The sequence below is a fragment of the Manis pentadactyla genome, chromosome 1 (assembly GCF_030020395.1).
Source record: "Manis pentadactyla isolate mManPen7 chromosome 1, mManPen7.hap1, whole genome shotgun sequence".
NCBI lineage: Eukaryota > Metazoa > Chordata > Mammalia > Pholidota > Manidae > Manis > Manis pentadactyla.
The window spans coordinates 201,294,116-201,310,255 of NC_080019.1; the positions used below are offsets into that span (position 1 = coordinate 201,294,116).

General features: G+C 54.7%; 1 protein-coding gene across 3 annotated transcripts in view; it reads right to left on the reverse strand.

Moving 5' to 3' along the window:
- Positions 1–455: 455 nt before the first annotated feature.
- NUP210 (nucleoporin 210) overlaps positions 456–16,140 on the reverse strand; it is a 114,861-nt gene continuing 99,176 nt past the window's right edge. The window contains exons 31-40 of one of the 3 annotated variants that reach the window (XM_036911497.2): positions 15,016–15,191; positions 12,757–12,974; positions 11,423–11,559; positions 9,046–9,169; positions 7,893–8,039; positions 6,105–6,355; positions 4,952–5,168; positions 3,427–3,522; positions 3,262–3,345; positions 456–2,099 (exon numbers count right to left, since the gene is read on the reverse strand). In XM_036911497.2, coding sequence (XP_036767392.2) covers positions 1,975–2,099; positions 3,262–3,345; positions 3,427–3,522; positions 4,952–5,168; positions 6,105–6,355; positions 7,893–8,039; positions 9,046–9,169; positions 11,423–11,559; positions 12,757–12,974; positions 15,016–15,191 — 1,575 coding nt within the window. In that variant the 3' untranslated portion in view covers positions 456–1,974. Of the gene's footprint in view, positions 2,100–3,261; positions 3,346–3,426; positions 3,523–4,951; positions 5,169–5,204; positions 5,579–6,104; positions 6,356–7,892; positions 8,040–9,045; positions 9,170–11,422; positions 11,560–12,756; positions 12,975–15,015; positions 15,192–16,140 lie in introns of those variants that run through there. The other 2 variants (XM_036911498.2, XM_036911500.2) reach the window with 2 other exon arrangements.

Consider the following 16,140-nt stretch of genomic DNA (forward strand, 5'->3'; position numbering starts at 1 on the left):
CCAGCAAGACAGGGAGAGCTAACTAGGAGGGCAGCGTGTCCAGGCTGCAGGGTCAGTGAGAGGGATGGCCAGGTAGAGGTCCTGGGGACCCTGGGGATACGAGCTTCAGAGGACAGCGGGGGTGGAAGCCAGAGTGGCAGGAAGGAACAGTTGTCAGAGGGAGGTGGCCGAGAGAAAGGGCTGAGGTGACACCCAGTGACATGTGGATGTGTGGGTGGTGCTGCCTGTCCTTCAGGCAAGGTCCCTGTGGGGGTCCTGGCCATCCGCTGGTCTGTAAGAGGGGGACACAGACCTGGTGGCCAGCCAGAGAAGGAAGTGTGACACAGAAGCCTCAGGGGGCCGGGGGGCATGGGTAGAAAGACCTGCTCCCCAAATCCACAACCAGAAGCAAAGTCACCAGGGCCTAGTCACTTCCAGACAGGATGCACACAACTCGGGCAATGACCATGCTCCTCTTAAGAAATTATATAGCGCTTTATTAAATAAACCAAGTAGAAACACGCCTATTTACATCCAAGTTGTCAGTGTGAGCTCAAGTAATACGCAAGGCACGATTCTTCCTGTCTCCAGCTTTAAAAAAATAATCTCATGGCCCAGCCCCCAAGGACTGAAGTGGATGCGCACTTGCAGCTCAGTCAAACTGGACTCCTGCACACCATGTCCATGTGCAACTGGCTCTGGGTGTGTCTCCAAGTCTTCCTGAGAGTGGCATGGCTCCTTGGCTGGCAAGGGGCAAAGGGGTGCATTCTGGAGGTCTCAGATGCTGACTGACCCAGCTGCTGGCAAGGGGGGTGTCACTGGAGCCGTCCTCTCCTTCGCAGCCCCTTCCTGGAGGGCAGGCCCTGGAGGCCTTGGCCTGCCCTCCTCGCTGGCCGGGCTGGGCTCTGCCTGCCTCTGCTGGGAGCTGCCCGCTGGGGAGGCCAACTCTGCACAGGGCGGGCAAGGGCTCAGGTGTGCTGAGGTGTGTGGCTTTCATACAAAAGGAGGAACAAGTAACACTGGATCTTTGTGCTTCGACAGAACACAGCAGGTTCTCCAAAGGGACAGAAAGGAAGATCCCAGTCTCTGGCTCAAGGACGTTTTCCTAACTACAATTCTCATGTCCCCATGCTGAAAGAGAAGCCAGGATAGGGAGAACGAGCTGGACCCCACGGGACGTCCCAGTGGGGCCCAGGCCAAGTCCAGATGTTTGCTCAGCTTAGGGAACAAATAGGCACGGAGGTCAGCAGTCTGCTCACAGTGGCCCTAAGAGGGGCGCAAAGCAGCCTAGGTCTGCTCATGAGCATCTCGGCGTCTCCCTGTGCGGCCGTGCCAGCACAGGGTCCCTGTCACTGCATTCCTGAGGTTCCCTGTGCAGGAACAGGGCAGGCACCCGACGTCTATTCACTCCCCTCATTTCCTAGCAGGAGCCAGACGAGGGGAAAAAATCAAGTCTCCACAGGGGACAAAGCCCACAAAAATAAAAAATTACAGTCTTTCCCTGAGACCCTGAAGTACATCACTCACAGACAACTTCTAAACAGAGCTTTGCCTGCTCAAGGTCTTGAGGAGGGAGTGACCTTAGAGACTAGAAAATAAAGCATCACCATCGTCCAGGAACCCTAGCCAACCAGGCATGAAGAATGAGCCAAAAAGCCTTAAACTCCTACATGTAAGGCTAAGCTAGCAAGCACAGCCTTAACTCTAGGTCTGCGGAACAGAGGAGGCAGTGAGGAGGCCAGAGGTGTGGGGCTGGGGGCCTGCTCCGGGTCGGGCTGTCCCAACCGTGCTGCCCACAGGTGCCAGGGCCTCCGTGTGGGGCAGCCCCCAGCCCATGCTGACTAGCGGGAGCTGTACGGTGGGCTCCACAGCCCCGCGGGAGGACTGGCTCGGCGAGCAGGAGGCAGCGCACTGAAAGGCATCGGTGAGGCAGCAAAATCTAGGGTGGAAAAAGATGGAGTGAGCAACAGAGCAGAAGAGAGAGCTCAACACTGCTCAGCGCTTCCTCGGTGCCCATGTCCAGGCGTTCGTGATGTGCCTGCTGCACACCCAGCATGTCTCCTGGTACTGTATCCCTGGGCCAGCAGAGGGGAACCCACAGGGGGCTTGCCGAGCTGGCCCTGAAAGGAAAGGAGGATAGCTGGACACAAAGAGGCCTGGAGCCTCACCCCTGACCTGGAGCAGCACACAGCCCGCCGGGGAGAACAAGCAGTGGGTCTCAGGATCTCATGGAAGCAACCGGTCTGTGGGGCACGCAGGGAGGGAGCCCCTCCACCTGGGCAGGAACAGCCTCTCGGGCAGAGAAAACTGCGTGAACAAATGTGAGCACAAGGGTCTGGAGAGCTCAGGAGACAGTGTGGAGACCTGGGCGTGGCCCCACAAACACAGGGAGGTGTGACAGGACCTGCAGTTAGAAAGGGTGGGTCCCCACTGCAAGGACAGCTGGATGTCACATCAGAATTGCAAAGGAAGTGAGCCACTGAGTATTCGACAGCTTTCCCTCGGGTTGGTTCACAGGCCTAAGAGGTATCCTAGTAGAATGCTATGATTCTGGGGGTCCAGGATGCATGTGGGATCTTGTTACCCAGGACAATACATATATATACAAAACTGTGTCTTCTTTCAAAAAAATCAGACCCCTTAAAGCCTAGCAATTCCCCATAGGGTCAGTGAACACCAGCTCCAGGAACCTTGTTACAGGAGAGGATCCTTGAATGGTCATCAGGAGACATAAGGGGTGCCATGTACAGCTGTGCAGGTTGGGTACTGCAAAGTTTCAGGCGATACCACTCACGGGTGTCCCTGGAGTCATACAGGACCATGAGGGCCTCAGGACCACCACAGATAACTGGATTATTAAGAGGAACAGGCCTTACGGTTTTTCTCCACCTGGGAAATCCCTCCTCAGGACAGCCCAGGATCCTCATCTCTGAGTCAGCTGGTCAACCAGAGCCCTCTGCAGTAGTTCCAGCAGGTGAGAACCGCCCCCCCAGGGTGTACGCCTGCGACACAGAGCTCCCTGCCTGCCGTCAGCCCTCCACTGCGCACAGTTCTGCTTGGGGAAAGCTCTCCCTCCCCAGACATCTGACCTTCTGAGTCCTGCTGCTCCCCCTCCCCAGCTCCCAGATCTGCCCTCTGGGCCTCAAACCCCAGCTACAACTTTTGCCCAGGGCCAGGCCTTCTGAGACTTGGGGTTTAGGGCCTGGGCCCCTGCCTCCTCCCCTAGGACCCTTCCTCTTAGCTCCAGCTCTGCCTGGCCAAGTTTACAGGGCAGCTACTCACAGTGGGGGCTGTGCAGAGGACTGGCTCGAGGGGAGAGGGCTGGAGGCGTGGTGAGGTCCCGGGGCACGCAGATCGTGTGGTAGGCTGCAAAACCACAGGTTGGTTAGAGTGGGGGTGGGTGCGAGGGGGGCGGTGAACCAGGGAACCCAGTACAGCCCACCTCACCTATGATCATGACAGCAGTCCCAGCCAGCAGGGCAAAAAGGGTGAAGAACATGACTTGGTAGGAATCCAGGAAGTGCTGGAAGAGGCTGGCTCCATCTGCAATCAATGGGGAGACAAGCTGGCAAAGCCACCACATGGAGCCCCCTGTGCCACTGTGTGTGGTCAGAGGGTGAGATCAGGCACCAGACAGGAGGCCACTGCTCTCAGAGCTGAGGCTGCGTGCACCAAGGGGGCCCAGCGTCCTCTGCCTCAAACCCGCCCCAACTCCGGGCCCCACCTGGCAATGGCCCAGCCTGCCTTCCTCTTCCACCCCCCTTCTCCCCGTTCCCAGCCTCCCACCTTACTGAGGGCCCCTCCTACCACCCTGCTGGGCTGTCCTCAGTCAGGACACACCCCTGCTCCACAGGAAGAAGGCGGCGGCCCCCCTCAAGCGCTCCTGATGTCGCCCCTGTTCCTTTAGTCCGCTCCCAGCCAGACCTGACCAGGTTCCCTCCCTGCTCCCAGGAAAAAGCTTGAGGCCCTGGTCTGGTGGCCCTCACCCTGCACATTGCCCTCCCCTGCTACTCAGCCCTCCAGACCTAGCTGAAGCCCCCTTTGAACTGCACCCTCAGCCCAAAAGAGGTAAAATTACCCACTCTGTGCACACCCCACCTCCTCAGCCACATCTTTAGAATCATTCCTTCTCACTGAGTTTGGAACTCTGGGCCCTCTCTGCCTGAGGGGGCACTTCTCAGGTACCTGCCCAGCACAGGGTCTGGCACATGGCAGTGTTAGTTCATGAATTCATTCATTACTGAGCACACACTTTATGTTAGATAGGCCTTGTTCGAAGAGCTGTCCTCACATACAGTACCTAACCTCTAGTTGGGTAATGTGATTTCTCCCAGCAGAAACCACAGAAACTATATAATTATTAAATAGGCTGATAGTTGGTTAACAGTGCTATGGAAGAAATAAACAGGCAAGAGATTTGGCCGGGAGGTTCTAATCCTACTACATGAGAAAGTGATGCCTGAGGGAAGGTCTGGTGGAGGTGGGGGTGTTGGCCAGGGCCTGTCGGGAACAGCCTCCCAGGGGAGGGCACAGCAAACGCTATGGGCTGATTTGGGGGCTGCACGTGTTCCAAAAACAGGAAGGAGGCAGTATGGCTGCAGCAGAATGCTCCAGGATGAGATGAGTCGTAAATGGGAAGGAGAGCAGGAGGACCTTTTGGGACACTGGAGGGACTTGGGCTTTACTGCCCGAAGGAGGTGACACCCATGGCAGAGGGTGGAGCAGAGGAGGGGTACAACCTCACCGCATCTGGACAGGACCCCTCTGGCTGCCATGCTGAGAACAGAGGGGAGCAAAGTGTGCATGGCTGCCTGAACGAGGACTATCACTGTGTGGAGCATTCTGCACTTCCGACTTCTCCAGTTCCCAGACTCCCGGGGCCACTGACAGCCAGGATCATGCAGCGGGTCCCTCCCAGCCAGTCCCTCCCCACTCTGGTCCATCCCAGCTGGTGTCCCATCCCATGACTCACGAGGTCCAGGCCCTCGGCGATCCATCACAAAGGCCACGGTGACAGGGATGGTGATGGCTTGGTTAGTCACAGGGCTGGAGAAGGTCAGGGCAGTGGAAAGAGGTCCCTGGCTGCCGGCCGTGGGGTCCGAGACACCGACTGTGTAGGTCACGAAGCTGGGCAGCCCCAACGACTTCTCCTTTGCGAAAGCCAGTATGGCCGGGGACCCCGATTTCACCTGGGAGAGATGTCAGGGCTAGAGAGGAGCATCCCCACTCCGCCTGTCACGGAGTGCTTCCCCCCTGGGCCAGAAGGCTAGGGTACCTCGCCCTTCCCCGCTTCCTAGGCAGGCCTGCTGACATCTGACAGCGTGCAATCCACAAAGTCGGGGAACCAGCACACAGTCTACACTCAGGGTGTTGTAAGGAAAGAACAAATCAGTCTCACTGAATTCTAATCAAGTACTCTTTAAAAAAATGCCACACTGACATGAACTATCACCAAACACTGACTTTCCAAGGGAGGCTTTCCAAGCCTAGAGCTCTGTGAATGGCTGACTGCCAATGGCCCAAGCCCGGGGCCTGCAGACCTTCCATCCCCAACAAGGAATTCACCCCGTTCCACTCCAGGAAGGTCCTGCCACATTTGCTGCGTAAGACAAAAAAAGGAGCAGGCAGAGAAGCCAATGAGCTCCTTTGCCCCAGATCTCTCCCAGCTTGCCAACTCCAGGACCTACAACATCATTCACCCACCATTCAGTAGATGGGGAAACTGAGGCCCAGAGATAGGGGACTTGTTTCCACTTGTGCAGGAGTCACTGGTACCTTAGGGATTACAGCTTTCCTTCCTGTCCCATGCTGCCATGTGTCCTGTACTGAATCCATTCATTCACCATGTTAAATGTTCACATTCTAGTGTCAGCCCTGTCCTAAATGCTAACCTGGCATATTTAACCCCTAGTTGGGGAAGGCCAGCAGCAATCATCATAATAAATACAATTATATAGGCTAACGGGTAGCAATGGTACTATGAAAGAAAGAAAAGGGTAAGGATATTTAATATTTTTTTATTTTTAATTATAAAGAGACGGGGTCCAGGATTTCCACATTTCACTCATCCTCCCTGCCTCCTGGTCCCTTCTGATGCCCCTGGCTTGTGCACAGACACCACTCACCTCCAGGTTCTCTAGAATCTCCATGGCACCAAAGACCTTGACCTCGGAGCTGGTGTAGTGGTTGCTCAGAAGGATTTCAGCCTGATCGGCATAAAGCCCTGGGCTGAAGGGCACCTCGGCCCCGACCTGCTCTCCGGAGAAGGGGCTGCCCTGGCTGGAGGCAGTGACCAGCAGAGCTGTCTTCTTCATGCTGAGGTGTTTTAGCTGCCTGTCCGTCAGCCTGTGCATTGTGACCCAGCAGAGGTACTGGCCTGTGGAGGTAAGTGTTCCACCTCATCTTCTCTCCCATGTCTCCCAGATGCTACTTTCTCCCTGCCTTTCCAACTGGACTACGCACCCTTCGGAGACCAGGTGAGGCATCATCCCCTCCCATGGCCTCCTGAAGTCCCTCCTCAGGGCCCCTGTGCCTAGCACTCACGCTCACAGCTCAGAATGCCAGTCTCCCATTGCGGTGGTGTTCCCTGAGGCAGGAACGTCCAGCTCTGCATCTCAGAGCCCAGAGAGACAGGCTCAAGATGAGGGTGAATAAATGGTGAACAGATACCGTGACCCAATGCTGGGCCACAGGTCCAGCTGGGGCTGACTCCCAGGCCAGCCTTCAGCGCCAGGTACAGCAGAAAGCCCTGCGAAGGCAGAAGCTGGGGCTGTCCTGGTGCCTATCGTATCCTGACCCAGACTAGATAAACGAGCTAAGTGAACACTGCTGAGCGGTGCCTAGGGACACTGTCTAAGCCTGGATCCAGATGCTGGGGCTGGGGTGCCCTCTGTGCCCATCCCATGCCAGCATGGAAGGGGCCAAGTGCCCCTGGATGACTCATCTCCCTGGCTGGCCCTGTTTTCGTTGTTCAGGTGGGATAACAACACACCCTTTATGGGGCCACATTAGTGCATAAACAGGGCGGGAGACCTCCACATGCCTGCTCCATGCCCAGCCCTGAGCTCAGCCCTGCACACAGTGTGCCCTCAGGAGGCAGCTGTGTCTCAGCAGCAGCCTGGGTGCTCATGATGCTTTGGGGCTGCTGCGCAAGGGGCAGAGTGAATGAGGGGAGAGGAGGCCTCCACCCTGGGCCACTGAGAGCTGCAGATGGGGCTTGTGGCCTGGCACTGTTATGTCACCAACTTCTCCCAGTTAAGGAAGAATTTAAAAACAGGCCAAATGCTCATAACACTCTAATTGGACTCGGGATGAGTCTGTGCTCTGCACTGCACTCAGCATGTCGCAGGAACCTCCCATGAACCCTCCCAATGCTCCATGGGGGCACCCCTCTTCTTTGGCTGAACTGGTGATGTTCAGTGTCAACTCAGCCAGGACATGCTCTGGCCTGTGGGCTTGGCCTGGAGCTCCACAGCTCTAACCAGGCCCGTGGAGCAGCTGTGGTCCAACACGCTGCCTGGCCCTTGACTATTTATAAGGACCCTTCCACTATTCCCTGCTTGCCCCTCTCCAAGCTCCGTCACGCAGGCAGAGCAAGGCACCATCCTTCCCACTACAGGGGGGAAGTAGCCTCACTACCTACAGGCTCTGAGGAGAGCGGAAGAGGCCCTGAACGCAGGATTTCTGGCTCTGAATGTGTCCCTTCTGCTGGGTGGAGGGGGTTGCTGAGAGTGACCACGATCCAGTGCAGGAACACCAACCGTCCTGGCAGCTGCACGGCCCCAGGGGTCACATGACCAATCCCCAGGCGGGGCTCCTGACACACCGCCCCTCTGAACTGATACGGGCCACATGCACTGAAGGCAAACCCTCCATGCAAGCGCACATTCACTTTCCAAACCCTGCACACTTACCCAGAGCAGTGTCAAACCTTGGCTCTGCGGTGAAAACACCACTGGCAGGGAAATCAAAGACATCCTGCTTGAACTGGAGCTGGCAGCTGATGAGGGATTCTGGGTGCAGGGTCTCAATGATTTCCTTCTGGGCAGGGGAGCACTCACCTAGAGAAGAGGTGAGCGGGCATGGGCCTGCTGGCTGCCACACCTAAGCCCACCGGGGTCTCTGGCGCCTGCCTGAGGAGCCCCAAAGCAGGAAAGCAAGAGAAGGCCACACAGAGGCTGGCCGGGCTGCAAAATGACACCTGTGTCCTACATTCCTTCCGCATGGGGCCCCCGGGGCCACCCAGAGCTTTGTGATGGTGCTGCAGTTCATAAAGCTGAGGGCAGTTTCCAGAGGAGGGGTTACTCTGAGTCACGGGCAATCTCAGATCAGAATTTCAGCCCTTGTTCTAGAGCCACATGCAGCAGCATGGCAGATGGGTCAGGCCCACTAATGCACATCATCTGCTCCTGTCAGCAGGGCGGAAATGGGCAATGTCTTTCTGGACACCAGGAGGGCACAGTTTCCCACTAAGACACTGAGCATCATTTCAGCAACTACACAGTGTTGCCTGCTGTACGGAAGTAGGAAGAGAGGCCACCATGATGCAGTAAGGCTGCCTCATTCATTGATCAGAATGAGAGCAGCGATACTTAATTCTAGCAGTTAAGGGTTTCTAAAAAAAATAGCCGCTATTGATGTATTTATTTCTGCAGCTACTGTCCAGGGCTGTCATGGCAGGGGAATGGGTCGAATGTTCTCTGCATGACTTAGGAGAGGTAATTACAAAAATCAACATCAACGGTGAGGCCTCCTAAGTGATTACTTTCTGGGATTAATGGTGGTAAATCGTGGCCATCTTTACTTGGTGCCCTAGGGCTGAAGCCACATTTCCAGCTCAGAAATGCCATTTCTGAGTGGCAGGCTCTTTCAGGAAGATTCCCTCTGCTTGTAGAAGCCCCGACTTTCTAAAAAGCGGGAAGGAGCAGGCCAGCTGGGGTCAAGTGCTCTCTCTGGAGTTGGCACGCGTAGGAAAAGCAGACAACAGAGAAGAGCACGAGGAGGCCCTCTCTGCTCCCCAAGCTTGGCAGGGCTCCTCCCGGCCCGCCCGAGCCCCTCACTCTCTACCTCTCAGGTTAGAGCTTCTGTCTCCCACGGTGACAATCACTCTGGAGGCCGTGGCCTCCCGGAAGCTGGTCGGTACAGGGTGGGCGTACCGGGCCACGATCCTCTGAGGGGCTCCGATCACCATCTGGGGAGGGAGCCGACCGAGGCAACGTCACTGAGTGCCAACAGTGCACAGGCCCAGTGCCGGGCATTTTCATGATCTGCGACCTGTGATGCAGGAATTGCCCACTTCACAGGTGATAAACTGAGGTCCAAGTCTACATGACCCGCTTGAGGGTGGCAGAGCTGGGTTAGACCAGTTGGTCAGACTGGCAACCTAGTGTTCTCCCACTGAACAAGCCGCTTCTCCTGACAGCACAGCAGGGAGCTGAACAGCAGGCCTGAGTCACTCATTGGTCTGGGGAGGCTGTGGATTTTGGCTCCTCTAACAGTTATGATAACTTCTCTGTTCATCAATTTGGTTAATGAATCTTTCAGCAAAGAGAGAAGGATCCATTTTACTGTACCATCATTTACTCAAAATAAATTACCTGACCCAAATGCAAACTTACACAGCCTGGGTAGAGAAGGCCCCCAGACACCAATCTTTCCAGATTTCTCCCTGCTCATCCCCCCCCTTGCCTGTCCTGTGATCGGCTGCACCCAAACACCCCAGCGGCACGCCTTCCTGAGGCAGGATGAGCTCTCTAAGCTGGGATATCCCTTGCGGCCTCCCCAGCACCATTCAACCCTATCAGTCCTGCAGCCCAGCAACACTGCCGCCGCCTCCAAGTGGAAGGCCTTCCACCTACTCCGGGCAGACACCGAGCACTTCCTGCCTCCCACGCCTCCTCCTCCACACCTTGGGGAATGGGCCCAAGGTCTTGACCCCACCTCTCTCTTGCCCTGGTGTGCCCTGCATGTTCCGGACTGCTCCAGGTCTCCAAGAACCATCTCCGGGCTGTAAACCCCACCTCTCCCCAGCTCTCTTTTGGAAATCCAGACAAGTACCACCAGCCCTGCCTGGAGGAGCTACAGCCTCCTCAGACTGGCCATGACTAACTCACTCAGCATCAGTCCCCTCACCAGCCTGTGCTCCCCTCTCAGAGCTAAGGACCCACACCCACCTCATCACCCAAGCCAGAACCGAGTCACCCCAGGGCTCCCTTCTCCCCCTTCCCTCCTGAATCTCTCCCAAACCCACCCTGGGTTTCTGCCCTCCCACCAGGGCCTGCTGAGGGCATCCTGGCTGGCTTCTCTTCAGCTACTCACCCTCTCTCAGGCTCTTAGACTCTGCCAGGTGCCAGTGATCATTCCAAAACTGACCTCTGATACCACTCTTTACTTTAAAACAATCCCTGATGAATCCCTACTGCCTAGTGCATAACATCCCCCTCTTTACTCTGTCAGAGTAACAACAGAAGCTAATACCTACTGAGCATTTGCTGTGTGTGTGCTGAGGACCATTTTAAGTGCACCACACATTAACTGATTTAATCCTCACATTATCCCCATTTTACAGATGAGAAAACCAAGGCATAGGGAGGTTAAATAATTTACCCAAGGCTACACAGCCTCCCAATGGCCCAATTGGTGTCTGAACAAGGACAGCCTGGTCCCAAAGCCCAAAGGCTTAACCACTCCATGGGCAATACCAGGAATCCAACACACATCACCTAACCACACCAGCCTCCACTTATCCCACCTGCTATGTTCCAGTCACCTGAACCCTACACACCTCTGCTGGTGTCCGCCCTCCAGGCGCCCACCCCTGCCCACTCTCCAAGGCTCCTTACACGAGAGCTTTATTAGTCACAAGTGCCTCTCTCTGCAACTGGCTCACCCAAACTGCGGAGTCGCAGCACTAAAGATGCAAGCTATTAGGTTAAACTGCTGGATTCGATAAAGTGCACACCGGCTCTAAAAATGACACACATTTGGAACACAGCCAGACTTTGCTCATTGATTCATTCTCGGTTGGAGATAAATAGAAAAGAGAACGGTTTTGTTCGCCTCCAGAAAGACTCAAAGGTGACTTGCCAGGGGAGGTTTATCTTTGCTGGTGACGCCAATCCCGCGCTGGCCCACCCACGGCCGCGACTCCTAGGGAAACACCCACAATGGACATTCCTGCCCTCCACTGAAGTGTGTGGGAGCTGGGGTCAACCCCAGAGACCACCTCTCATCGTGACACCTTTTGCACATGGGGAGGAGGGGACCTGGGAAGAAAGGAAGCTTGTCCCAATCCCAGAGGCAGTGGGTGGGAGACCCCAGACTCATGGCTCCCAGGTCCCAGCTGCTTTGTGAGGTGCGTTACTTCTTTCTTAAAGAAAAGGGAACCATTCAGTACTGAAGGTCCCACCCAAGAGGGTCAGCTATGTGTGCCTCGGAGTCCCACCTCCTTGTAGGTCCTCAGGTGTCCAGCGACCTCATAGTAAACTGTCACGGATCCTGCATCCCGGGCCACCGCCACGCCTGTCTTGGGGTCAATGTGGAGGATGCTGTTGGCTGAAGAGCTCCACGTTCCAGAGAGGCCTGAGAGAGGAAGCCCTGGCTGTCATTCATCTTTCCTGTGCCTGACATGCTAGCCAAACCCTGTGTCACCTGGGAGACTGTGCCAGCCCCCAAGCTCCACCCTGCTGCCCCAGGAAGCTCACTCTTCACCCTCTGGATGGGCTGTACACTGCCGGCCTCTGCACCCTGGCTTTGCCCATTCCCCTCACGCTCCTGGCTGCAGCCACCGGCAGTCCCCCTGCTTCACCTTCTCTCAGGACAGCTGTGGCCCTGCCTGGAATGAACCCCCTCCCACCTCATCACATCCCTGCTGGAATCTCTTAGCCATTCTCCTGTCCTGGGATGACCTGGGTGCTGGCCCTCCAGGTCCCCACTTTCTGCACACTCTCCTTCCCCAACTGTTTATCAACCTCTTTGCAGCAAACAAAGCAGGTGTCAGGCAAACAGCTGTCACTCGACAGCATTTCTTACTTAAAAGCCAATCACGTTCTATAATAAATACAATAAAAGAACCCAACAGCCACATTCCATTTATGACAAAATATATTTGCTTTTCTTTAAAGGCAGTATTTAACGTCCTTCTAGAAATAATTTAATTAGGTAAAAAAAAATCAGGGAGCCAATTTGAAAAAAAATTAATTATCATACATGGATGTAGAGGAGGCATGGGAATAGCTGAAATTTGGAGGTCACTGAACTGACCCAATAGCTATTCTCTGCTGAAGCTTCCTTCTATAGGTATGCAGTCCAACACCATGTCACTAGCCAGGGAATTAACTAGAACGAGGCAGTCATTGCTCAGCTGCACTGGTCACATTTCAAGTGCTCAGTTGCTGTGCTGGTGTAGATACAGGACATTTCACAAAAGCAGAAAGTTCTAGGGAACAGTGCTACTCTAGAGCAGGGTTGGCAAACGTTTCCTGTAAAGGTCAATATTTTGGGCTGTGCAGACCTGAAGGAATCCGATGCCACCACTCAACCTGGCAGTCATAGGGTGAAGACAGCCAGCCAGTGACAACATGTAAATGTTGGCTGTGCTTGAGTTCTGATCAAACAGGATTTGCAAAAAGCAGCAGCAGGCTGGATTTGGCCCCAGCTGACCCCAGCTCTAGTTGTACTTGCACACCTCCCACAATGGGGAGCTGAGCGCCTCCCCGGAGCCTAGCCCCAGCTATGGCCATGACTTAGAGAGGTTTCCTCAACCAGTGTCTCTCTTACCTTCCAGGCTGACCAGGACAGTGGCCAGACAGAGGACGTCCCCCACCACCACTCCAGAGAGCTCCGGGGAAATGGCCTGTCGGACGGGCAGTGGCACGAAGTCGGAGAGGCCTGCGTGCTGTGCGTCCCACACGCTGAGCAGCGTCAGGCCCACGCTGACAGTGCGGACAATGCAGGTGTCGTTGGTGGAGCCCTTCCCGATCTGCACAAACTCATCCCTAGGTACAGGAGGGAGATGCAGGCTCTCAGTCTCAGGGGCCAGCCCCTGCCCCGGAGGGAGACACTGTCAAAGTCCTCTGCCGGATGAAGCTCTTTGCTGACTGTGGCCCTAGACGTCATCTAGCTCCCACTTACTGAGCAGCTGCTACAGATCATGGCCCCCTGTGGGCCACACAGACCTGACCTCATCTCACTGCCCCCGGGGGACCCCACAGCCCTCACCAAAATGGCCACATCACCACCATCACCCTGTGGAAGGGAAAGCCAAGGTCCTGAGAGCAGAGTGATCTGCACACTGCTGTCCAGTCACTCCTCAGCAGGACACTCTGGGGAGGCACAGGCTGCCCTTTGTGATATAATCTGAACAAGTGACACAGCTTCTGCCCACATCCTCATCTGTAAAATGGGGGTAATAATGTACCAGAGGCACAGGCTTGACATGAGCATTAAACCAGGTCAGTAATTGTGATGCACAGGGACTGGCACCTGTCATGCCACAAATGCTCAATCAACACCAGCCAATGGTATTCTGGCAGAAAGGCTTGGTGGGGGTGGGTGAGGTCTCTGGCTCCATCACCTTCCTGCAACACACCTTCTGACTCCTGAGCCTGGTGCTCCTACCACAAACAGGCCAGCCTGACTTGCGTGGGGTAGCTGTGGGGCTGGGAAGACCTGGCTCCATTTCCTCCAGGGTGGCCTGTGACCCCCAGGTAATGGATAGTCTGCACCATGTGTACAGAGCTCCACAGTTTGCCAGAGGCCCCCAGGACCACTGCCTCAGCTGATGACTCTGGGGACTAGGCACATTCCAGGCATGACAGGTGTGGAAACAGAGGTATGGAGAGAAGACCAGCCTTGCCTGTGAGGGCCCCACAAAGGGCTGAGCTGGGGCTTGAACTGGGTCTAATTCCAAACCCGATTCCTCCACAAGGCTAGGTCCCCATGCTTGTCCTGAAACACATTCAATAAATAGGGACACATCTGTTGCAGGGCCTGAGAAAAGGCCAAGCTGCAATGCTCACCCACATAAGGACACAGTCTCCTGCCCCTGGGAGTCCTCCCTGGAACTGCTCCCCACACCCTGCTCCTTCCCATGCCTGATGCTTATCTTCCTCTTGCCTGGGTCTGCAGACCCCTGGAGCAGTGGCTCTCAACCTTTAGAATCCCATGGGGACCTTGCTAAACACAGTCAAGCTCTGTGAATGTGCATTTCTAAGAGTTCCCAGGTGATGCTGACGTCACTGGTTTGGGGACCATACTTTGAAAACCACTGCTTCAGTGGACTCAGATTTCAGCAGGGTCAGACAGAGGCCATAGCTCATTTCCTTGCTCTGGAGAATACTCTGTCCTCACACTGGGCCTCAGGCTACAGTTGTATTTAGAAAGAGTCAGCAAAAAAAAGTTGCACTTGGAGTCAGATGGGACCTGGTAGTCAAACCCTACTTCCTGGCTGTGTGACCCTGGCAAATGGCTTGACCTCTCTGGGCTATAGTGAGGAGTCAGAAAGATGTCATGCAGAAGGGTCTGAACATAGCAGATGCACAGTGAAAATCAGACTTCTTCCTCACTAGTACCTGAGCACTAGAAGGTATGTACTTTACTGTGACCAACTTTTACAAAATCTGTAATGGATAATTTGCATCCACTGATCAAAGGATCAGACCAATGGCCAGAGCTGGATACATCCGCCCATGCAGTCCATCTTTCATAGGTGCACACATATGTTGCTGCAAACTCTCTAACCATAAACCCCAACTCCTGTGTTTTACCTCCTGTTCATTAGAGGATGTCCCCAACTGTGACTTCCTCCTGGCCGTGCTGTCCCCTCACCCTTTCCTCCTGACCAAGCCTGGTGCTCCCCCCTGCAGCCTGCAAGTGTGGCACACCCTCTCCACCTGGGCACTGTATCTAACAAAACTCTTCTTTTAATGGCATTAGACTCTCCGTGTTGTCACTCTGTCACTCTATAAATTAAATCCAGGTACGACGGAGGATGGAGACATGCCTTCACCTGAGAAATGAACATCACCCACACCCTACCTGTTAGCTGCAAAGTTGAGGATTGAGTTGTGAGCATGGAAGACATCTCCAGAGTTGTCGTGGAAGTGGACAGTGAAGGTCACGGTCATTCCCAAGGGCAGGGCTGCCAGAGCCTCCTTGTCCTGGGTGTGCAGGGCGGGGCTCATAGAGAGCCTCAGGTAAGAGACAGGAGACACCTGCAGGACAATGAGCAGGTACGGTGATGACTGGGCTGGAACCGGGCTCCCCAAACACCCACCTCCCAAGGGGGGGATGCCTGCCCCCAGCCAGGCCTGACCCAGGAAGGGGTGGAGACGGCACCAGCTTGGGGGTCATGGAAAGAGAGAGACCTTGCTCTCCTGAGCATCCCAACCTAATGACAAGGCTCCCACTTCCCCACAGAACAGGCTGGCCTCACTCAAAGAAAACCCAACCTATAAGAGTCAAAATCCATGACTTTGCAAAAATGGATCATTGTTCACATTTCCAAAATATCCCCTGGGCTTTGAATGTTCAGTTTCCCTAAAGGACTTGGCTCTCTGAGCATTTAATGCAGAAACAATGCCTGTTTGGATTCCACAGGAAGCATTACTGGGGGCCACTGCATGCCTGCAGGTGCTCCAGGGAGAGGAGAGATGGGAAAAGGAGGGAATAATGGATTTCTGGAACCCAAGAACCTGAGCTCCATAGAGAGCATTGGTTCCATGGCTACAGGTAAAATCTATCCTGGCCAAAAAGCTAGCCCCTGGAAAGATCTTTGACAAAGATCAAGTGGTATAGTGACTAGTACACAGCTGGTGCTGCATACATATTTGTTGAAACAGGAATGAGCACTCAGTCGCTTTTACACTTACTCAAAAACTAGGGTGAAGGGTTCGTTGCTAGGCATCCACCTTGAAACAAAATCAATTAAGGAAGTAGGCCTGCAAGTCAGGCAAAACTAAAAAACTAAAGTATCATCTAGCTAGTTTCTCTCTGCCATCCAGCATGCAGAAAGGGGGTATGATGAGCTATGGAAAGAAAATTTTGTTCGCAATAAACCCCAGAACCTGACCCAAGGATGCCCAAAGAGAAAGTCCCCGTCACAGAATGGCAGAGGGACACAGGAAGCGCTGTGACGTGACTGGAAGACACAAACCCAAGCCA